The following is a 23,886-nucleotide window of genomic DNA, read 5'->3' on the forward strand; positions in this document are numbered from 1 at the left end:
TTTTTTTTGCCTTCGTTATTCTCTGGGATGATCAACGGAATTGGGGAGGGGTGAGGAGCCTTGGGATCGACAGATACTTACACCATGACCGTGGCTCCCCAGCCCACAGCTTTGGAGGCTGAGATGAGTCCTTCTGTCCATCGAGAATTCTTAGCATAAAACTCTTTAGGGGATGTTGTGCCCTAGGGAAGTGAGAAATAATAATAGCTACCTTTTATTTAGTGACTATTATGTGCCAGGTACTTTTATATATATTAGTTTTATATACATAGTTTTCACAGTAATTTTTGAGAGGCAAGCATTATTACTCCCATTTTACAGATAAGAAAACTAAGATTCTGAGAGGCAAAAACACTTTCCCAAGGTCATGCAGGAAAGAAACGAAAGTTTATTTAGGCTTTTCTGACTCTAAAACTCATAGCATTACTATTATATTTCTATATCGTATATATACATATATTTTATATGTATTTATGAATAACATGATTTCAGGGGCGTCTAGCTGTTCTTTGTGATTTGCCAAAAGAGTAGACAGTTAATTTTTAAAAATTATTTTTACTTGCATTTAAAAAAAATGCATTTATGCTTTGGAAGTGTCTGACAGTCTGAGAATCTGCAGAAACTCTGTGCTCAGTCCCTCTGTTTTGGGAACCAAAAAACATCACCTCTCAGACTGACAAAAAGCACCAAAGCAGATATGGCTTTGTTCTTTATATGATTGTTTCCAGGCTCATAAACCCTCCCTGGACCTTTGTCTCTTGAGCTGCAGCTGCATCAGGGATGTGAGAAAAAACAAGATGGCAATAACACTAGCAAAGCAGTGAGAAAATCAAAGTGATATGTCAACATAAGACCGAGGCAGAGTCTGTCTCTGAATCACTGTGAGTTGACCGCTTTTGGAAAGAGACATGGCAGAGCCCACTGTGAAAAGTCAGTACTAGGTTTGCTCTTCTGAGTGGCTCAGTTTTCAAAAGCTCTCACTTCTTCCTCCAAAGGCCCAGACTTGCAACGCACACTGGGTTTCCACAGCAGGTTCCAACAATGTCTGCCCAGGGTTAATAAGCCTGGAGCTAAAAGCTCTGGCTTGACACTCTCTGAGGAACTGGCGGCATTCCATCTTTCTCCCATGGCATCTGCTGACATCCACAGGGGTGGCAGCTGCACCCTCAGATGGACACACAGGGTGAGATGGCAGCATACATAGATTTCACTGAATGTGGTTGAGCATATCGGTAGGCTTCGTCTCTCAGTGAGCTAGGAATCTGTAACTGATGTCTGTTCTCCCTTTCCATGGGCCCTCGCCCACACTTACCCGGCCACTCTCTACTATCTCTCTCTGAAGGTCCTTTGAAGCCACAATCAGGACCTGAATAGCTTGCATTAGGCTGGTACATGAACCAAGAATCCTAAAAAAATAAATAAATAGATACATACATACATACATACGTAAATAAAATTTAAAAAAATGTGATGGACACAGACTAGAGGAGACCAACACCACTGAAGAAGACGGTTCTCTTTTTCATTCCTAAACACAGGCAAACTCGAAATGGGAAAGAAGGCAAGGAATGCTCTGGGGGTGAAGCCCCAAAGGAAAGAGAGGTAAATGCGAAGACTTGATTGTGGATCTTATTCATAAGGAATGGCTAAGTGAGGATTCTTGGGAGTTTCGTTTCCCCTATAATACAACAGCAATACTATTATCATCATTAATACTGTTATTGATAATTACATAGACTCAACCATTCCTTATGGCTATAATGTTCTATTCTAATTAGTATAATGCAATGCAGGAAAGACTGATCCTGATTGCCTCGGTGGTACCAGGCTGCTCAGACTGACCTTTCATTCACTTCCAGTTTGACTCCCGTGTCTCCTGCTCGGGATTTGCTGAGCATCTCCTGTTAAAAAGAAGCAGGGTTTCTAAAAATGCCATGAACTACTGGTGCCCTACTATACTTTGGGTCCAATAGAAGAGGCCATCCATGTCCTTGTGAAAATTAGGAAAAGAATCCAGTCTTCTGATCTATTCAGTGGGAGGCAGCTACAGCAGGCTGGCACTACTGTCCATGAGTATCTTGATATTCTGGCACCCAGGCTGATGTGCACAGAACTCTTGAGAGGTATGGCACCATGCCAATAGGAGAAGCTCCTACCAGGTTCTAGAGGATGGTACTCACACCAAGGAGGCCTGAGTCTTCCACCAAAGGAGCAATATGTTACCTTTCCGATGGTGCCCTCCCAGCTTTCCCCTGAGACAAGAGTTATCATTGATTTACTGAGTGCCTGGCACTAAGAGACATGTGTATTATTTCATTTAAGTTTTGTCAACATCCCTCCGAGGTAGGTACTTTTATTATCACCATGAAATAGAAATAGAATCTGAATGTTAGTGAGGTTAATGTAACTTATCAGAAGTCGTACAATTAGTAAGTGGTCAATCAATCTGGAACTAGAATGCAGGATAGCCTGACGCCAAAGTATGTGATCCTTGAGGAAACTGCTCACCTCTTCTTGGTGAGTACTTTCTCATTTTCTATCCCTCAGAGACCCTGGTGAGTGCGGATTTTGGTTTATTTTTATAAGGGGCCTCTGAAGCCTTAATGAACAACTAAGACACAACTAATAGGAAATGTTGCCAAAGGGTAGCTGATAGAGCATCACTTTAGATCTTCAGACACTTCCATACCTCTATTCTGGCCGTAGCTGTTTCAATGGCAGCTGAAGTGGCAGCCATCTCCTTGTCCACCAGATCCCCTAACTCCTCCTGTTTGATGTCTAGGCCTCTGGGCAGGAGCTCCTGTGAACAGCATCACAAAGGCTGAAATGACCCTTTGACCTCCTCTCTGTACTCCTGTGGCAGATCGGTAACCCTCACACAATGGCAGAAGGTAGGAGGGCCCCGCCATGTAACACACTTCTGCAAGCCATGGAGGGATGTCCCTCATAGGCCTTGTCTGGAACTCTCTGCGATGTGAACTCTGGAACCTCATGCTCCACCCACTCTACCCTCACTCAGAACCCACCTTCTTCCAAGAAGGCCATCTCTGCTTGAGCCCACAAGGCCATTTAGTTGCAGCTGCTTGAACCCTAACCCTACAGCTGCAGTGTTGACTCTATCTGTGCTCGGGATATCTTTTAAAAACCTCTTCAAATGTAGATAATGTTTTCAAACCAATCAGTCTTCCCTTTATTTAACTTTGCTCCCATCCCACAGCAATCACATGAGACAGTTATTACTCCTGCTGTACAGATGGAAAGCCAGGGCTCAGAGAAGTCAAATGTCTTGGCAACAGTTACACTGCTAAGAAATGGTGGAGCAAGGCTTGGACTCAGGTCTGACAGTCCATGATTTTTAAAAATGTTACATGTTGTACATACAAGCATATAAAATAGATACGAATGGTTTAAAGAATAAAAACAATGACCCATGTTATTTACCACCCAACTTAGTAGCTTAAACATTAGCAGTACATTTGAAATCTTTGCAATCTCTTTTGTATCCTTCCCTGATTCCATCTCCCATCTTTCTTACTTCCCACACCAAGATAAACACAAAATTCAGGGGAATGCTTACAGTGTCTTTACAGGATTCAGGAGAATGCTTACAGTGTCTTTACAGGATTCAGGAGAATGCTTACAGTGTCTTTCTTTCTTTTTTTTACATTCCTTATGAATGCATCCTTAAACAATACTATGTTAAATTTGCATGTTTTGGTCTTTATTGAAAAGAATCATACTGTATATATTTTTTGATGACTTGCTTTTTCACTTTGCATTCTGTGTGTGAGATTAATCCTATAATCTAGTAATTCAAATCCTAGGTATATACATTAGAGAAATTATTGCACATATACATCAGGAGATGATTGCAGTGGCACATTTATAATAGCCCCAAACTGGAATGACCCAAATGTCCATCGACAAGAGAATACATATATAAATTAAGCAATATTTACACAATAGAGCAGTGAAAGTAAATATATCCACATGAATAAACCTCACGCTCAATGTTGGAAAAAGTGAGTCACAGAAAAGTCTTTAACACATAGAACTAACAATATTTTACATGGGGGTGTGAGCGGAGAACACAGTCCTTCTATTATCTTACTCTGGAACTCCGATTAAACATTTGATATGTAACATCTATATTGCAACTTACAAAATCTGTGCCATACTGTGGGTAATTCCTTTAGTTTTATCATCCAATTCACTAATTCTTGGTTCTGCTTTGTTTTAACCTGCAGTTGAATCTGTATGTTTTAATGTTATTACTTCCTTTTCTTTTTTTTTTAGGTGACACAACCCTTGGTTGATCTCACAGATTGCAAGGACCTTGTCATCTTACAAACCCTTATTTTTTATTTTTTACATCTACAGCATCTGGTCTTCCTAGGTGGTCTCCCATCCAAGTACTAAACAGGCCCGACCTTGCTTGGCTTCCGAGATAAAGTTATTACTTTCAACGATTATATTTTTCACTTCTAGAAGTTCTGTGGTTCTTTTTCAAATATATCTGGTTACTTTTGAAAATATCTTGTTCCTTTGTCACACTTTTAATACCTTTTAAAAGTTCTTAAACATGTCAAACATGTTTATTGTGAACTTATATTCCTTGGGACTTTACCTATAAAACTTCTTTGAGGTTAAGATTCAAAGTATATTCCTTCAGAGAAAATTGGGATCTGCCTCTGCCAGGTACCTAGGCCTCTAACCACCTGAATGCTTTAAGCTTAATTTTCTGTTTGGGGCTTTTTAGGCCACACAGGTAGTATGAGATTTAAAACCTAACTCATGGATAGGTGGCTTGTGGTTAGAAATTCTTAAGGCAGCTGTGTTTCCTGTCTCAACTTTTCAAGGCTGATATAAGATCTCCCTTGAAGGGCAGGCCTTTTCCCCATTGACTCAGAGGTGACCCTTTGGACTTCCTTTTTCCAATCTTTTATCTTACTTGGACCTAGGTTTTGTTTCTTATTCTCCTCTGTATGTGTGGCCTATTAAAATCCAAGCTCTAGACCACCAGAAATAGACAAACACTCACTCTGGTGTTCTTTTGGTTTCTGATTCTGAGAATCTCCTTAGTTCAGATTCAATTAAAATTTCTTTTTTTTCAGATTTTATTCAGCATTTTCCATGTCTTGTTCTGGAAGGAATCTCTAAACATTTGGTCAGCCCTATTGCCAGGAAGAAAACCTGTCCATGATCTTTCTATAACATGTTGCTTTGCTTTAATTTTTTATCTCCTCATGGTGTCCTACATGCTTTGCATGTACGTACTGAGTTCTCAATTCTGAACTATGCTGGGGAAGATGCTCCATCTCCAATAGAAGGCAGACTGTAGTAATGCTGCCTAGGCTACCAGAACCAATTTAATACCAAAACATCACCGTGATTATGATCCATTGAATGAGAGGTTGACAATTCACCATTATCCATAATCTTCCTTTATCCACATTCAAGGTTCTCCACCTCATTGCCCATCTCTCCCCAGTATGAGCCTTCCTCCCCCATCCAATCCATCTTTTTATCTGTTTTGCTCTCTCAGTGTGCATATTCAATTAATTAAACATTTGCTGGGTGTTAATCACTTGCCAGATATTACAACCGGGACCAAGGATACAATGAAGAAGGTATAAGCTCTACCTTTGAAGACTCATTGTGGGGGAAATGGACAAGTAAGCAGGCACATTACAGTGCTGGCCACCAAATATATGGTAAAGCGAGTGGGTGAGAGAGGCCTAGAAAAGTGAATAAGAGCAGATTGTGAAGGTCTTTGCAAGTCATGTTACATAATAGGATTTTTGTTATCAAACAAGAGGGATCATAATCAGATCTGTTTTTGGAAGAAAACAGAGGAAAAAGAGGCCAGAGGCAGAGAAATTAATGAGAAGGTTGTTTTAAGAGTTCAAATGAGAGATGTTGAGGATCTGACCTCTGGCCCGTATCTCCTTCTTCCCTGAACCTATTACCACACATTTTAGGAATTAATTAAATGCTGCCTTGTACTGTGTTCTTAAAATAGATCTCTATTACAGTGCTCATCACACTGTATAGAAATGGTTGCTTTATTTTTCTTTCCTTTAGAGACCATTTCTTATCTGTCCCTATATAACTACACCTAGCACAATTTCTGGTATATAGGACATATTCACTATATCTTTATTGAACGAATAAATATATTATTCTCCATTTTAGGTGTCACCTGCCCAACCACATAAAAATCCTTGAAAACAGGGAAACTGTGTTTATTCTTTGATATTGCCTAGCAGAATGACAACCACACAGTAGATTCTCAATAGCCAATAGCCAATGAATTAAATGTAACTGGAAAGTTGTTCAGGGGAGTGGGGGTCAGATTTTTCAGTTCTCCCACTTTCTAGAATCAAGTTTAGAGTGCAGAAAGAACTGGCTTAGAACATCATTGATTCCCTGGCAACCACTAGCACTCGCAACCAAGAACAGTAATAACTTTCCTCAGTGATAACACTGATAATACCTCGCTAATGGCTGTGATCTTGCTGAGGCAGCTCCTCATGGCTGTGCTGTTGACATTCTCAAGAGTTCCTTCCTCCTCCAGCAAAGTCAGATACATGAGGGCTTCCTTGCCAAACTGCTTACAGGCCTCGGTCAGTGCTGGGGTTGCAAGGCAAGAGAGACTTTTAAAGGCCCTCCGGCTCCCTCTGCTTTCCTGAAGGGTCCCCCCACCCCCACCCCGTTACTCACCATCGGCAGGCTCCGGTGGGGCTCTAAGGCAGGTGGTGCTACCTTGAACAATAGTGTCACTGGTCAAGTGTGCAAGGAGGGTTACTGAGCGCAGAAGCCCACTGATATCTGCCAAGAGTTTAAAGGAAAGTTTTTTGGTCCTGCTTGAGGGAGTATCACTTTCATACCTCCTCCCTCCAGGCATTACGAGTGGTACAAATTCCTTTCTTGGTGCACAGGAATCTGTCATTTCCACATGCAAGCACTTCTGAACCCTGCCTAGCCGTCACTGGCGACACACCCTATCCTTTGCTTTTCTTACCTTCTGGGCAGGCCAGATACCGGCTCCAGCATTTTTCTAGTTGCTCAATGCAGTTGGAAACTGACTTGACCGTGGAGAGAAGGTGATCTGTGAGAGGAAAGACAGAGCAAAGTCAAAGCCAGAGTTGTCAGAGCTCGCTTCATCCCTGTTAGTTAAGCCACTTGATGGATGAGCCTACCTAGTGAGTGGCCCCAGCCCTGCAAGAGCTGCCTTAAGATGGGGGAAGGGAGGAAAGAGCATTGGTTACCCAGATATGTGATTCTCTTTTTGTAGCTTCAAAGCAGTGCTTCTGAGTCTATCTGGTCCTTCTCAGAAGCCACCCACAGCGGCCCCATTTTCTGGCATTCCTTAGTCCCTCAGGTACCCAGTGTGCTCGTTCATTTGTAACTGTTGTATTCCCTTACAAAAACACAACAGGTTCCCTTACAGATTCCTTACAGGTTCCCCGCTGAAAAAGATATAGTTTTTACTACATACATCGCCACACTGAGACTTTTCTATCTGATAATAAAAATTAACTGTCAGCTGTTTCTTCCTGTCTGCCTTGTCCTTCAATTGAGCCTCGTTACTTTGCCAACGTGTCTCCTCTGCTTGAGAATGAACTGTAATGAGATCTGATCATTGCTACATCTGTGACTTCACAAATCCTAGGCCTGGATGATCTCCCACGTACCGTGCACAAAAGCTCCCTCCTCTCATCTAGAGAGCTGCTCTGACTTGGATCGCTGCTCTACTCACATGCCCTTGGGATTCTGGTATGTGCCAAGTTGGTCCCTGTTCATACCTGTGACTATGCGGGGATTTTTATTGTTTCTGCCCCTCCATGCTATATGCCGCCTCCCCATCTAGACTTGAAGCTCATGAGCAACTAACTATCCCTTGATTCAGACCACATTTTTCTCCTTAGAGAGACACAAGACTGTCTGTTCCTCTTCTTACTGGCCTTTAGAATTGGTATCAAGGCTCTGCTCCCAGTGGGCACTTCATCAGTGCGATCCATGACTAAAGCAGTAGTTATCACACCTGGGGGCTTTAGAAAATATTACTGCCCAGGTCCTATGCCAAAGAACTTGCAATTGAACTGATCTCTCGGTGGGGCCCAGGCGTCCCAGGTGATTCTGACATGCAGCTGGGCTGAGAACCCCTGAGCTCAGTGTCCCATGGGGTTTAATGCCAACAGGTAGCATCAAGCTATATGGATTTGGCACCTGCAAGCCGGGAAGAAGAGTACCTGCAGATCCAGCACAGCTGATGAGAGTGGGCTCCTCAAACTGCCTCAGGGCCTCTTGTATCACCTGCTCCGCAGCCTTCCTCGACTCTACCAGAAGCATTTTTCGTTGGTCCTTTGCGAGCTGGCACACAGATTCCTAGAAATGGTCCAGGGAGATGAGAGTCTGCCACAGACTCCACAGCAGCCTTTAAGCAGAATCTACCTGTGACACAGCTGGCATTCCTGGCATCTTAGCTCAGGTTGTTTTGTTCACAGATGTGTGCCACTGAGCACAGGAGGCTGTGGGGATGAACCACTACAACTCATTCTCCAACCTTAGGGAGAGAAAGTTAAGTGCAGCCCTTTTTCATATGAAAAAGAGAAAGCTTTGCTTTCCCTTATCTGCTGTGCGTGTGACTCAAGACATGCTGGCATTAGGAGCTGTGCTACAGAATGCCTTCACAATCAGACTGGAGGCCCCAAACCCCTTTCATAGGCCCTGGCCTCCATGAATACACCACTGAGGCCCAGGGGTAGGAGGTCAGAGAGACTTGGTCAGCCCAAGTGGGTGTCTGTTACTTGCCTGTGTGCTAGACAGTTTGAGCTGGGTGGATTCCAGCTGTCCCTGAAGAGCAGAGAATTCTTCCTCCCGCCGAGCCATGGCATTCACTAAGCTGCCCCGTTCTTTCTCCAGGTTGGCAATCTGGGTTGCCCATTTTACTTCTGCCTGCAATGACGACCGTTGAAAACAGGGAGTTGCTGGGAGGAATTAAACTGTCCCCTTCCCAGAGGTCCAAACCCACCACAAGGAACAGAAAGAAGGTGATAACTTCTTTAACTTCCCATTTTCATTCCTGAGTACATACTGATTACAGATGGGACCAGGTTGGCTATATGCTGGATGATGACAGAGGCTCGGTGACAGCAATATGAAAGCCAGAGGAGAGAAGAATAAGGAAGGGAAAGAAAGGAGATGGTGCTCACCAAGGCAGAAGTTTCTAGGCTGCCTTGGACAATCTGGAGTTCCTGTTTGCTGGTGGCAAGTTCTTGCTTCAAGTTCTCTAGTACTTCTGTCTGTTCTTGAGTCTGAAAAAGAAAAACAGGTGCACCCTGATCTGGCTGATGGTTACAAGGGATAATCATGTAAAAAAATCCCCAAGCTATCAATGCGATGTGTACTCTTTTGTATGCAAGTTTTACCTCAGCCAAAAGGTGGCCAGAGGAGGAGGTTAAGAACTCAGAGAGTACCAGAAATTTTTCTTCTGGGTAAGTGGAATGTCAAGGGGGAAATTTTAGGAACGTTTCCTGAATGTTACACTTAAGCTCAATACTCATTAAAGTAGAACTGGATCTTTAATTCAGGCATCCCAACACCTGGTACACTGCTGCGTCTCGCCATCTAGAAACAACTCCTCTTCTTTGATTTCTTTTCTAAATGGTTTTTCAAAGGGTGGGCTGTGACCCATTAGTACAAACTCACAAGCAAAAGAATAACCAAATGTCTTCACATGGTAAGGGTAAGTACTGCTCTGTGAAACTTATTTCCATTAGACAGATGTATTTTTTTCTCTGGGTCACAGAAAGTATGAAAGCTGCTACTCCAAGTGTAAAGGCATTCAGTTTTATCCATTGACATCTCTTACTCCAACCTGACCTGCTTGCTAACGCCACCCCAAGTCATGGGTGTTCCCCTGGCTGCAAATCCTTGTAAACAACTGGTCCTCTCTCTGATATCCATGTGCTTTCACTTCTTCATACTCTCAAGACTCGCCCCAGGAAAGCCTTTGCTGATGAACCTCACTCGGCCTGGGTCTCTGCATCACTTTTAACCCTTTATGCATTGGTAACCGTGTCCTGTTCTATATGGCCTCTCATAGCACCCTCACAGGGCTCCAACACACAGAGCTGCCCGTGAAGCAGAAGACAAGGTCTTTCAATCAAGGCCCGCCTCCAACTTGGAGAGATCGCTCAGTCTTTTTCCCCCATATGGCTCCCTTCCGCTCACCTTCCGCTGGGCCTGCTCACTTATGCGCTGGAAGGAATCCTCTAGCTCTCTTTTCTCTTGTTCCAAATCCACCTGGGCTTGTCTGGCCACAGATACTTGTTTGGTTATCTCTGCATTCTGTAAGAGAAGAAAAGTGTCTTGAAGTGGCTTATCTCAGGCTTAAAGGACATCTTCCTTCTAGAATAAATGACAGCATTCAGACCGTGAGTGCCCTAGAGTCGGACACAGAAATCATGTTCCTACCCAGAGGGAAACCAGAAGAAGGCTGTCATCTGTAGACACGTGACTCTCAAGCATTTACAAAAATAATAAAGATGGGAGATAATGCAAGTGGAGCTGGCGTTGAAGGTGGAGCTCAAAATATAGGAAGCAAGAGAGCCTGAAAAGCTGAGGTTCCCAAGAAATGGAACCGACCCACTAGAGACTGGAGGAGGCAATGGACCTGGAGAAGCCACGAGGCCTGAGCTGCTCTCCCCCGTGTGGTGTGGGGCCTGAGCATGAGAGAGAGGTCAAGGGACCTACCTTCCGCAGCAGGTCAGCATGGTTCTGTACCAGCTCACTGTACTTCTCCTTCAGCTTGCTGTACCGCTGCTCATTGGCCTGCGCTTTCCCTGTATGATCAAGGACCAAGGTGAGGAGTCTACCTGGCTGGGACCTGCTGCCCCCCAACCCATAAGCCAGAGCCCCTAGAAAACCCTCCTTTCTTCCTCAAAAATCCTACTTAAACTCCTTGGGGAAGTTTCTTTAAAAAGAATTTACTTGACTTAAATCACTGAAGTGATTCGTGCCTCCTGAGCATTTTTACACACACAGCATTTAGTCAAATTATTTCTTGGGCTCTCTCTCTTTCGGTGATCCACTCCCCCAGAGCAGGCGACCCTCATCACCTCTGAGGCCCATCACCGTGTTCTCAGCAGCGCCTCACACGAGTGCTCTGCCTGCTGGACTCCCAGCTGCCCACAGGCTGGTGACAAGAGCTGGCATTCCTGAGAGCTCCTCTAGACAGATGCGAGGTTGAGGCTCTGCCACCCAGCCTCCTCCTTCCTCCTGATCTCCCTGACCCCCACCCTCACACTCCCCACAACCTCTCACTTTCTATCTCTGTCAGGCTCCGCTGTGCCTTCTCCGTGTCCTCTCGCTTCTTCTTCAGCTCATCCAATTCTGCCCGAAGGAACTCACTGTCATCGGCTGCCTGCTGCTGCAGGTGCCGCTGCTCAGCCAGCTCGGCCTCCAGCTCGCTGATGTGGCCCTTCAGCTGCAGCACGGCTGGCTGGCTCTGCAGGAGAGATTTAGGTAAAGCAGCTGATGACCATACTGCCAGGGTCGGGGGTGCTGGGCGGAGAAGCAGGTACTAATATGTTTCCAGCACAGACCAAATAAACACTTAGGTTTTCCTAACAAGGCCACTCCTGCAGCCTCATGAGAGTTAAGCCTTCTGGTCATTATAACACCCAGCCAGCAACAATAGGGGATGATGGCAGGAATGTTCTAGTCCTGTCAGAATGACCTGGGAGCAGCGATGAATCTAGCTGGAATCTGAAAGGGGAGGATGTTCGCCTGTCCCAATGAGTAAAGCTTCTGACCAGGCCTGCGTTTGAGGGGCAGGAATATTTATAGCACCATACGCTGCAAACAGCCATCAGAACTACAGATCAAACCTCCTTACTGCCATGTGAGAATGGGTCTTTCTCATCACAGCTTCAAGCCAATTGGTGATCGTGGTTATCTCCGAGGGACATTATCACAGGGACACGGGAGCTTGGCCTCAGTGCTATTCTCAAAGCAATTACAATGGAAATGCACTACAATCGAGACCACGGGAAGACCAGGTCCCTCTGGCTTTGGCATTTCTACTAATTAACTCCCCTTAATATGTTGTCCAATAAGTATCTCTGTGAAGCAAATTTAATATTATAATCCGTCCTGTTATGGTAAAGCCCAGAAAAGCCGATCAGAGCCCGCTCATACCTCAGTCTTCATGTTGTCCAGCTGTGCCTTCAGCCCACTGATCTCTTGGTATAATTGATCGATTAAGTGATCCCTGGGAAGGGAAAGAGAACAAGTTTGCTTCCACTGTGATTCTACCCTTGTCTTAAATGCAAGCTAGGAGATCAGGGGAGGAAGTTAAAAGCTGGTGTTAATCTGGGGACAATTCTTTGAAATTCCAGAAATTATACTCTAAGACTGTCAGTGTTACCAGACACTAATCCAATACCCACAGGTCCAGTTATTTCAGCATCACTTGGTTTTCCTTTGGGATTAAAGGGGCCAATCTATGAGGATCAAGACATTTCTCTAAGAAGCCAAGCATCATTAAGAATTCCTTTTGTGTTAGGTGTGGTTGAGTCAGATCTTAGTTTCTGCTCCATCTGCATTAATCCAGATTGGACTCACTTCTCATCCTTGTTCACACCGTTTTGACTGTTGAAATTGAAGGGATCACTGCTGAATGAGCTGCCAAAGATGTCATCAAACTTGTTGTCAAATAGATTCTGCAGTGACCAAAAAGGATTAGAACAAAGTCAGAGATTCAGAGAATTCCAGGTGGGGGTGAAATGAGTGACATGTAAGAATGGACCCTTTGTTAATTTGGTTCAAATCCACTTATGGTCCCTCCTAGAGACGACAGGACAGGGTGCTCAGTCTAGGTTAGAGGTTGGGTTGGAAGGCGGTTGAATCTGGTTAGAACCAACGAGGCTTGGCCAGGGCCTCTCCTGTCCTCTCCCCTGCACATGGGGGCAACGGGAAGGGCCAAGATTCTCTCCCAAGTGGTCTTCACCTGCTGAGAAGCATCCATGTCCATGAGGTCATCCTTCTCCAAGATTGGCTCGCTGTCAGGGGATGAGGCCTCAGCTGGAATTACCACCACAGGGCTGATGTGTTCTGACAGGGCAGAGGCTCGTAGGAAGTTGGGTGGGTTCTGAAGAGAAAAGATGACCTCAAATTATGTCACACACCGGACCGGCCAGCCTCTAAGGGCGTACCCTGGACTCAGCAGCTCCCAGGGTATGGCCAGGCACGCTTACCTCAGGCAGCTGGGGGATCTGAATGAGCCGCTTGAAGTACTGAAGGTTGCTGGAGCGGTAAAACAGATCTTTCAACCTGGGGATGGAGAAGCGCCTGAAGGGGCTGGGGGGCCTTCCCAGCTCTGGGGAGGGGACAGAGCAACCACCCAGCTTTCCTTCTGCCCGCCCAGCCCAAAGGCACAGGCTGTCAAGGAGATGGCCTCCATGGCATTAGGATTCAATTATGATGCTATAGAGAAAGTATTTATAGCCAGTCCTCACTTATCTGGTGGTAGGCAGAGTAATTCAAACTACAAAATCTTTTGGAAGTGTAGATAATCAAAAAATTAATTTCTACATCACTGTAGAATATATGCTATTGTTTGGCAGAGGTATCTTCCTAGAAATGTTGCAATAGAGTAACATTAATATACATTTACTTTGAGGATAAATCAACCGACCACAGAAAAAGGGAAGGGAATTAATTATTAAGGTAGACCTCTTTTTAATTAATTTACCTTGTGTCAGAGCTATTATCTCCTCAATTAGACTACAAGCTTTTAGAGGACAGAGACGGGGCCCTGGTGATCTACGTTTACCACAGTACCAAGCAAAGAGGAATTATTCAACAAGTATTCATTGGAGAAAACTATTTTTACTGTGTCCTAAGTCTTGGATGAATGTGGAAATGAAGAAACCAATTTTTTTTTTTCTCATCCTCAAGTCTCCATTTTAAATCTAAACGTTGAAGGCCAAGAAAGCTGAGCTCAACAGACATATTTTCTGAGACGAAGGGTCGTGGATCTCAACACTCTCTCTCTGTTAACACAGAATTTTCTTCAGCTTAGCCCAATAAACTAAACCCCTGGGGTCTCGTGATAGCCCCTCGGACCCCAGGGTTAGGACTGTCCCTGTGATATCAATGTTGCCTTCCCAGAATAAGAGGATAGTGATGTGCCTGTTGGAAGAGAAAGTGAGGTGGCTACTCACAGGAGATATTTTCATAAGCTGAAAAAATGAAAGGAAATAAAATTACCCAACCACACGTCCCCCTCTTTCTGGGCTGGAGCCAACAGTAATAGACCACTGCTTTCGAAAGCTACTGGAATTTAACATTCCAGGAAATCGGCCCCAGGGTCTGTCTCCTAAGATTTAATAAATCATTTATTATAGAATAAACATACAAGGCTTTTCAATTGGAACAAGGAAACCGGGAGGTAAGTACAACCTTGAACTTGTCCTCTGATGGCTGCTTGGGAACCAGCAGAAGCCTAAGCTTGGGATTTGGCTTAAGCGGGGGCCAGATCATGCTTTCTCTGTTGGCAAGGATGAAGAAATTATGAGGAAAAACAAGAGGGTCAAAATAAACCCTGCTAAGCTATAATTCCCTTCTTGGCTCCTTCAGTTCTATGTTGCACTCCATTCTTCCCCCTCTTGGGCACACTTAATTGAAAGACGAACTGTACTTTTCATTTAGCCACCAGTTTTCTTTCCCTAATGCACCAGAATAATTTTCCCCTCAGTCAGACAAGCTCTTCCTCTCTAGACTAGAGAGCTGGCTTATTAGCTCATGAATTCATTCAAATATTTATGGAACACAATACGTTTAATGGACTGCTATGTTATCAGGTCCTAGGAATATAACAGACAAGACAGTTAAGCAGAAATGAAGTTGTGCTGAGAACTATGAAGGAAATAAATAGGGTGCTGTGAGACAGGATATGGGGGCTGGGTAGAGTTGTGGAGGATCAGGAGATGGGAAAGAACCTGACTCAAACAAGGTGGCTGTCTTTGTGAGGTGATGACCAAAGATGACCTGAGGCTGGCCAGGCTGGGAAAAGACTGTCCTCAGGAGAGGGAACAGAAAGCACGAAGGTCCCGAGGGAGGAATGTGTGGGTCTGTTCCAGGAACTAGAGGACCCCATGAGGCTGAAAAACTATGAGCTCTGGAAACCAGGTCGTTGATGGCAGGCAGGGGTCAGATTATGCAGGATCTTGTGGACCATGGAGAAGAGCTTAGCTTTTAATCTCAGTGTTGTCAGAAGACGCTGAAAGGTTTTGAGCAAGGGATTTACATTTTTATAAGGTTGTTCTAAATTCTGGGTGAGGACAGGATTGCAGGGGGCAAAGTGGAAGTCCAGGGCATCCATGAACATCAATATCGGAAGTGTAGATAATCAAAAAATTAATGAGTAGCTGGAATACAACAATGGTAGCTGAAGAGATGGGAAGAGATATGACCAGAGCCAAGATATTATTTGTAGAGTATTGACCGAAACCACAGGTGGACTGGACGACGGGGATGAGGAAAATGGCAAGCTCCAGATCTCTGGGCTAAATGGATGTCGGCATTATTTATTGATAGAAAAGACCAGGGAGCAAAAGGTTCTCGGAGGAAAACCTAGAGTTCAGTTTGAGGTTTAAGTTCGGTATAGAGATATCAAACAGACAATTGGGTACATGATCCTGGAATTCAGAGTTAAGATTCCGCTAGAGATGCATAGTTGAGAGTCGTCAGCATGTACATGGTATAAGACATGAGAATTTAGGGAGAAGAGGATGAAGCCCTGGGGATGAGGCAGGTGGTGAATCAATGAAATCACCTTCTTCGGTGTGCTTCTAAGGGATTTATTAGAGAACCAACAGCTTCTCCAGCCCCGGGTAAGTTCGCCAGCCTCCTAGTTATTTTCCTTTATTGCTTTAAAATGCAGATACCCTTATTCCTCAATTATTAGTAAGCAAGTGCTTCTGTATGGATTAATTTTATGGTGCTTTTCGATTTGCCTTCATTTCTGTCACTTAAGCCACTTACTTTGTGAATTGCTCCATGAAACGGTCCCGGTGACCTTGAAGGGTGTCAGCTGGGAGACCTGAGAGAAATTGGAAAAGAGTGAGATAGAAGGACCAGAGTGCAGGCAAGCCGCAGCAGGGCTCTGGAGGGAGGGGACCATCCATGCTGGGCTTGTGGCCCGCCCTGCCAGTGTGCATTCCTGGCCCAGAGCAGCCCAGGACTGGTAATCGAGATGGTCCAACAGCATGAGCAGGGAGTCTAGGGGTGCTTATCCTCCAAATCTTTCTTTCTGTTTGTTCCTGGAGTGCGAACCATGCTAGTCGCAGTGGACTGGAAGTTGTGCCCCTCACCATAGGAACAGCGATGGTGACCTGGACAAGCGGCACGATGACCACAGTAGGCTCCAGAGGGAGGGGCGGTTCTCTCCCAGAGGTGTAAACACTGGGTACACTGGGTGAGGTACAGTGCAGATATTAGTCTGGAAGAAATCCACAGAACCTGCCCAGGAGAATGCCTACCAGGTTAAACCATGGGACTTGGAGAGTCTAGGCCCAGTGCCCACTTGGTCACTGTTAACTCTATGATGCAAGATGAGCAGCAGCCTGCTAGGTCCAGCCTCCTCCTGAGCAGGTTTTCTAAAGTCCTTTCACCTCATAGATTATGTGGTTCTATATATTTCAGCTATTGAGCAAAACTCAGAGATCCTTTTTTTTTTAAGTTTTGAAATTTAAATCTTAGTAATTTTTGAATAGGTGATATATCCATTTGGTATATAGAGGGAGCACACATATAAGGTATGATAATTCTAAATGGCAAAAGTGAACGGTGGGTGACAATGGTACTTTACCTCAGTGATATTTCTCCCAAGAACACTTAACCCCAGTCCAGTCATGAGAAAAGCATTGGACAGACTCAAACTGAGGGACGTTCTACAAGATATCTGGCCAGGATGCCTCAAAACTGCCCAGGTCATCAAAAACAAAAGAAATCTAATAACTGTTAGAAGAGTAGCCTAAGGAGACATGACCGAATATAACCTGGTGCTCTGGATGGAGCCCCAGGCAGGAAAAGGACGTTAGGTAAAAACTATGGAAACCTGAATGAAGCATGGACTTTAGTTAATAATAATGTATCGTACTGGTTCATTAGTTGTGACAAATATATTAATTTAAGATGTTAACAATAGGGGAAACTAAGTTTGGGGTATGTGGAAACTCTCAACTATCTACAACTTTTCTGTAGATCTAAATGGTTCTAAAATAAAACATCGATTTTTAGAAAAGTGTATACTGTATGGAGTGTCCCTTCTGCCCTTTTCCTAAGCCACAGAGTTCTCTTTCCCACAGGAATCAGTGAGGGTCTCGTGTATTGCTTTGCCTTTAAAGAAGGCCATTAAGCCCAAATAATTACCTATCTCTTCTCATAACTCATCACTTTGTAAGAAGGAAGTGGGGATATACTCGTGAGGAATTGAGTTCCACAGCATTTTAGAAACAATTACAAGCTCATCTGTATTCAGAGCTCCTAAGTAACCAACTGCCTCTTCTCTTGGAATTTAGCCCAATCTCAGCTCCCTTCAGGGATGCGCACCTGCTCCAAAGCCCTTCTAAGCCTCGGACATTGAATTCCAACCTTCCGCAAAACCCTCCTGGATTCATCAAAGTGATGCTGCCTCCCTTGTCCTAAGTAACCAGAACCACTCCTTGTCAGTGACCGCAGTTCCAGAGTGTCACTTGTCTGAGAATTCTGAAATAAAAATTTTTCTTACTTTTCCATCATCACACCCTCTGCATGTGTACATCCTTCATGGTGGTCATCTTGAGTGTGGCCAAGGAACCACTCACATCAAATTTGTCTGGGATATGGTTTAACAATGCAGACCCTGAACCCACCAGACCAACAAATGCAGACCTTGTGGGAGCAAGACTCACACATGTGGTGTTAAACAAGAAGCACATAAAAGTATAAGAACTTCTGCAGGACCAGTAATTTCCAAAATAGATTCTGCAAAGCATCCCAGAGATCTGTGGCTGGCTAGGTCAGGGATGGCCCTCCCTGAACAGCTGCTTTATAGTTTATATTTCTCCACAAATTTCCATTTGTATGAAAAGACTGAACACTTTGGAAACCATCGCCTTTGCTGCTGTGGGTCTAGGCTAGGTCTGCCATCATTTGTGTGGTTCCTAGGATACTGGCCATGTATGGATGGAGATGAGGTGAAGTTAGAGGTAGAGGGAGACTTCATCTTGGGACACCACCATGGCAAGCCAGGTGCTTCCCTGGGCATCAAAGTTTGTGCCCTGTGCTTCTTGAGACAGCTGGAGCCTCTGGGGCCTTTTGGAACAAAGGCCGAAAGCCCAAGATTCCGAGGAGCCCTGTTTCTCCAAGGAGCCTTGTTTCTCCAAGGACAGGCTCAGGCTGAGATCCTCCTGGCCACAAGCTCAGAGAGGATCTGGCCAGTGTACTCACAGGAATGGAGTTTGAAGAGAAGCTTGACAGTGTAATCATACAGGTGACTGCAGTCCAATATGACCTGGATCAGTGGAGCAAGGCGGCACTGCCCAGCTGTTGTCACTGACACGGACCGGGACATGTCCAGAGAGTTGAACACTAGGGAGTAAAAGGGAAAGAGGCGCTGGAGCTAGGAACCTACAGGTGACCTTCTCAGAGGGGCAGAAAGCCGGGGCCTCACATATACCGATCACCTACTCCGTGCATGCACTATCTCGTTTAATGCATTTTACCCTTAACCACTCCTACATGATAGGTTAAAGGTACCCCTGTTCCATAGTTGAGGAAGCTGAAGGTAAGTGACTTGAAGGTGGTCACAAAGTTAAGTGGTTTTGCTGAGAGGTGGCGAGTTAAAATGGCCATGTGGCCAGCCCTGGCTAGACTAGGAGCCTGAGCTCCTGTCGGCCAAGATGCTCCATGGATCAGTTACAAGTGGACTCTGCTATTCTCTCTGCACAGCCCTGTGGAAGCCCAGGAAAGAGGAGATTTACCCACAGCCTGAGGGAGCGCCTGGATGAGGAGAATATCTTCCCTCTTGTCTTTGAGGAGTCTTGTGGCCTCTGCCCCCAGGCTGATCAGAAAGACTGAAACCATTTTTTTAGAGTTTCTGCCTTAATGGGGAGATGAGCTCTTATTGAAGGGAAGGCTTCAGTTTTATGGGTGATTAGAATTTCAAGATTGAAAGAGGGTGCTGAGATAGCCAATCTAGCCCTTCCTCTCACACATGAACTCAGTCTGACGGTAACCGTGACCCTGAGAAGCACCCCGTCTGGTGGTGGCAATGGTTAACATATGGGGAAAGACAAACATTAATCAGAACACGAGGAAGAGAATAAGTCAGCCTTGGCTTTATGATGGTTTGTCACAGGGTTGTTGGGACAGCAAAGGGGGGTGATGTGCAAGAGCCCTGGGTGGATGACTAGAGAGCCTATGAGGACCAAGGCCGGGGGCTGGGAGGAGGATGACCATCAGGATCAAAAAGCTGATGGAGGTTCGTGGGGGAGCAGGTCAACAAAAGTACTTCCCTCCATTCTCCCAAGCTCCAGAGAGCACATTGCTCCCCGGTGTCTTGCTTCAGAGACCCCTCCACATGAAACCCCCTGCCTCTTGCTCCTAAACAAAGCAACTGGATGCCTGGCTGTGGACCCTCAGAGCACACCATTGGCCAGGGCCGATTTCCTGCCTGCAGCAGCTGTCTACCACCTCCGGAGATTCCACACGTGGCTGGCAATGAGAGACTTCTCCTGCAGGCCCTCAGTGAGTGGGACTGCCCCAGAGGAAGGCCCAGAGCTGCCGTGCTCAGCATTCCCTGACTGCACTAACCCATTAACTGGCTCAGTCTGGCAGCTGAAAAAAAAAATTAAAAAATCCCAAACGGTTCTAATTAAAAGGCAGCCTTTCCTCTTGACACAAATTAAAAGCAGCTGTCACTGCAAGGTGGCTATCCCCAAGTCTACTGGCTTCCTTAGCCTCCACTCTGGCAAGGAATCACAAACTGCTCCATCTCCTGGCCTGCTGCTCCTTTCCAGGAACGTCACTTGGCATCCAGGAACATCTAGAGCAGTGTGACCATGGACGAGTTACTCAAGCTCTCTGTGTCTCCAGATGCTTTTCTGTAAAATGCAGATGGATCTAATAGCACATACTGCATAAGGGTCTGGTAAAAATTAAATGAGAATGTTGTATAAAGTGTGTAGCTTTGTGCAGTGGTTCTCAGCTTTGGCTTGGAGATTGATTAGAATCATCCCGGCAAATTTAAAAACTACTAATGTCTGCCTGCAACTCCCCCACAACCCCTTTCTACTTTAATTAGTCTGGAGTAAGACTGGAGGATCAGTAGGTTTCAAAAGTCCCACAGGTGATTTTACTATGCAGCCAGGGTTGAAAGCTGTATTTCCTAGCTCAGTGGTTCTTAAACTTTAGCATGCATCAGAATCACTGGGTAGCACTGTTGAATTCTGTGATAATAGAAGTGTTCCATAGGTGCTGTCCAATGTTAGCCACATGTGGCTACTGAGTACCTAAAAAATGGCTAGTGCAACTGAGGATCTGACTTTTTAATGTTATTAACTGTAATCAATTTAAATAGTCACACGTGGCTAGTGGCTGCCATATTGGACAGTGCAGACCTAGGGGTTTTATTAAAACACTGATTTTCCATCCCCAGATTCATTGTGTCTGGGGCGGGACCCGAGCATTTGCTTTTCTAACAAGTTCTCAGGTAATGCTGATGCTGCTGGTCTAGAGACCACACTTCGAGAACCACCTCAAGTGATCACAATAAAAGTTAAAATGTAATTGGCCCAAGTTTCCCACAGCTGAAAACCAGTGACACCCATCGAGGATATGGGTCGAAACTTGCAGGGTCGCACACTTCAACTCGGAAGCTAGAGAGACTTCTTCTGACACCAGCCCTCATGATTTCTGTGTCACACTGTAGGTGACTGGGGATGAGGAGGGTGGCGAAAGAGACATGTAGAAAAGGGCTCTTGATTCTAAATCGGTCTTTGGGCCAAGACTCGGGTAGCACTCCTCTAGAAAACTCTAAGTAGCTAATTCCCCTAGATAATCCCGGAGCATTCAGCTGGATGCTGACACCATTTTATGAACCCTGTTCACCTGCTGTTTCTTCACTGGTGCTCATCTAAGGCAGGTGTTCTTGAACTTTGTCGTTGACTGCTTGCTTGCTACAGACCGGGTACTGGGCTAGAACATAGATAGATAGGGTATGGTTCCTGATTCTGAGGAGGGGCTCAGCATCTAGTGTTAATAATATAAGTGAAAAATGCGGATAAAAACAGAGCCAGGTATCAGGAGGTGGGAGCGAGCTGGCCATGTGCGGTGGGGCATTTGCCTTCGCCACGTACTCATTCTCCCAGCCTCCCCACATCCTGGTGGGTGTTCTCACACCTCCGCTTACTCCAACAGTGTCAGGGGCTGGAAGGGACAACTGAAAAGCCTGAAACATTTGCCTTATTTTCCCCAACCACTGCTGCAGTGCCAGGTAGACTCTGAGAAGGAGGTAGGCTGAGGGGTGACTTCTAGACTGTACTCTCCCAAGGATGGCAATTCCAAGAATATCACTTATATCTGCATTCAGATTAAGCACATTCCAAAGCTGAATGTCAATGAATTCTGAATTATCCACATAGGCCTTTCCTGCCCAAAGCTAAATAACTGAAAGTTAGCTGTAACGATATGTAGTTGTTTGTATACTTTTATGAAAACATTTCCAATGCATTAAAAACTAAGACAAAAATGCTTCTATACCATTTCTCCTACCTTGCTCGGAATGCCTTAGAGCAGGGGCTGTATTTTGTTTCATTTTTACTTCTCTACTGACTTTTGTGGAAGGCCTTGCTCAAACAGGTTGCTAGTAGGCCAAGTACCTTATTTCTCCTACAAACCAGTTTCCAGCTGTTTCTGGTGTTCCTCTGATCACGTCTTGCACTGAACCGATTGGTCAAAATAGTAAGGAATTTGCTGCTTTGTCACAGGCCTTGTACAGGGCTGGAACGTAATCAGCCAGTTATATTTGCTGCACAGATGAACATGCTGAACAAAGTGCGTTTTAGGGTGAGAGAGTTTCTGTCTTTCATGGGAGAAGCAAAGCCCCAAGAGTAGGCTCTGCGTGTCCAAATGCCAAGAAGGTCTCCAAGCTTGTACACAAATACTTGCAGTTTAGAATGCACTTTTATAGAGTTGGACACTTGTGATGGTATATCTTGAATCTGAGAGAATTGGCTCTTCAGTGAAGCGTTAGGGGCTGGCGGCCTGGAGGCACCAGAACTCTCAGCAGGAGGGCCCCACTAGGGAATTAGGACTTAGTGGGCTTCTTATGTGGACTTGGGTAAAAACTCAACTCAACTTGACCAGCTTTCTCCCTGGCTATCAACGAAACAGCAAGCAGCAGCCCTTCTTCCAGAGCAGAAATTCAGCCTGAGTGCTGGCCCAGCTGAGTAGCAGACAGGGCTGGGCCAAAGGACCAGTCAGTGTTGGGGCCACAGTCACAGAGGTTGGGCCTGTCTTTGGGCTGTTGGAGGCCTGGCCTTCAGGAGAGAAGCCAACAGCATAGGGAGTGTGGTCTTTCTGTTCAGATATGAAATCACTGACTCTGAAAATGTCCAAGAGCTTCAGCCCCTCCCTGAACAAGGGACAGAGACAGCAGAAACAAGGTGTGGCCCTCAGTCTCTATTTTCGTGGCCCTATGGGGAGCAGGGCCAGGACGGCTAGTCTAAGCGGGAGTCAAGGCTGGGAATTAGGCAGTTCCCATGAAAGCCTGGGCCAAATGGGAGGGAGAGACTCACCAGTTTGGAAGAGGTTAAGTTCACACTCCAGGTAGTCGAACATCTCCACTGTTAGCTGGAAGCTGGACCCAGGGAGAAAGGGCACTTAGACTCCACAGCCCAAGGTCAGCGCTTCATCTGTCCCTTCCCCTGTGCTCTGTGCTGCCGCTTCTACCCCTAATGCGTGTGCACACACACACTAACACGCCCACTCTAATTCTTAGCTCTCACATAAGTGCGTATTAAGGACATTTGAAGATCAAGCTGGGGAACTCACCAGTGACAGTGGCAAAAGGAGAGGACAGGTACCACACTGGGCTTGGAGAGTGAAGGGGAACAGAGGATAGAGCCTGGAAGGGTTCTGGATGAGGCACCATCAGTAAGTGGCCCCAAAGCCAAGTCACCCAGGGGCTTTAGTCCCTACCCTAGCCCCCACCCCTACCATCAGGCCCTCTGTGACCCTAATGGAAAGTGATTGATTCTACAAAAGCTTTCTTCTCCAGCAGGTCCAAAGCAAGAGGACAGCCACTTACAAGTTGTTAACGTCACTCTCTCCAGCCTCGTCCAGCTGCCGGTCAGTCATCTGAAGGTTGCCTGGGAACCTGGGATTCTGGAAGGGAAGAAAGAAAAGGAAGTCAGAATAGGGCACCTCAAGAGCTCGCTATACAGCTCAACTAAGCCGACATCGGGTAAGCCATCTACACTGAGCACGGGCAGCAGCAGGCTTGATTCTGCTTGTATGGCATGTACATGTACAGTTCGTGCCTACCCTCTCCCCGGGCAATGGTGTCGGGGCACACAACCTCACATACACACAGACCCCTCGAAAAGCTCACACCAAAGAACATCCACTACCCGTCATCAGAGATAAGCCCCCACCCATTCCTGGGTGCCGGGAGAGGGTCCCCCCTAACAATCTGTGTCCTGGGATATTCTCCTAAAGACGTCCTCCTGTGGGGCAGTGAGACCCAGGGTCTAAGAGCAGTCAGCCCTAACTCAGCCACGAGACACAGGTGGCGCAGCATTTGTTATTCCCAGTACATTCTGAATCCTA

At 45.6% G+C, this 23,886-nt stretch overlaps 1 protein-coding gene across 2 annotated transcripts in view; it reads right to left on the reverse strand.

Moving 5' to 3' along the window:
- HIP1 (huntingtin interacting protein 1) overlaps positions 1-23,886 on the reverse strand; it is a 128,602-nt gene that overhangs the window by 8,618 nt on the left and 96,098 nt on the right. For both annotated transcript variants that reach the window (XM_039849323.1, XM_039849324.1), the window contains exons 6-26: positions 23,366-23,442; positions 22,854-22,915; positions 18,505-18,645; positions 16,057-16,114; positions 13,266-13,341; positions 13,019-13,159; positions 12,634-12,731; positions 12,208-12,280; positions 11,332-11,515; positions 10,762-10,850; positions 10,240-10,356; positions 9,219-9,320; positions 8,818-8,961; positions 8,256-8,391; positions 7,025-7,111; positions 6,724-6,831; positions 6,497-6,633; positions 2,690-2,800; positions 1,843-1,901; positions 1,313-1,406; positions 82-182 (exon numbers count right to left, since the gene is read on the reverse strand). In XM_039849323.1, the coding sequence (XP_039705257.1) occupies positions 82-182; positions 1,313-1,406; positions 1,843-1,901; positions 2,690-2,800; positions 6,497-6,633; positions 6,724-6,831; positions 7,025-7,111; positions 8,256-8,391; positions 8,818-8,961; positions 9,219-9,320; positions 10,240-10,356; positions 10,762-10,850; positions 11,332-11,515; positions 12,208-12,280; positions 12,634-12,731; positions 13,019-13,159; positions 13,266-13,341; positions 16,057-16,114; positions 18,505-18,645; positions 22,854-22,915; positions 23,366-23,442 (2,195 nt within the window). The remainder of the gene's footprint in view (positions 1-81; positions 183-1,312; positions 1,407-1,842; positions 1,902-2,689; positions 2,801-6,496; positions 6,634-6,723; positions 6,832-7,024; positions 7,112-8,255; positions 8,392-8,817; positions 8,962-9,218; positions 9,321-10,239; positions 10,357-10,761; positions 10,851-11,331; positions 11,516-12,207; positions 12,281-12,633; positions 12,732-13,018; positions 13,160-13,265; positions 13,342-16,056; positions 16,115-18,504; positions 18,646-22,853; positions 22,916-23,365; positions 23,443-23,886) is intronic.

The sequence above is a fragment of the Pteropus medius genome, unplaced genomic scaffold (genome assembly GCF_902729225.1).
Source record: "Pteropus medius unplaced genomic scaffold, Ma_sr-lr_union100, whole genome shotgun sequence".
Taxonomy (NCBI): Eukaryota; Metazoa; Chordata; class Mammalia; order Chiroptera; family Pteropodidae; genus Pteropus; species Pteropus medius.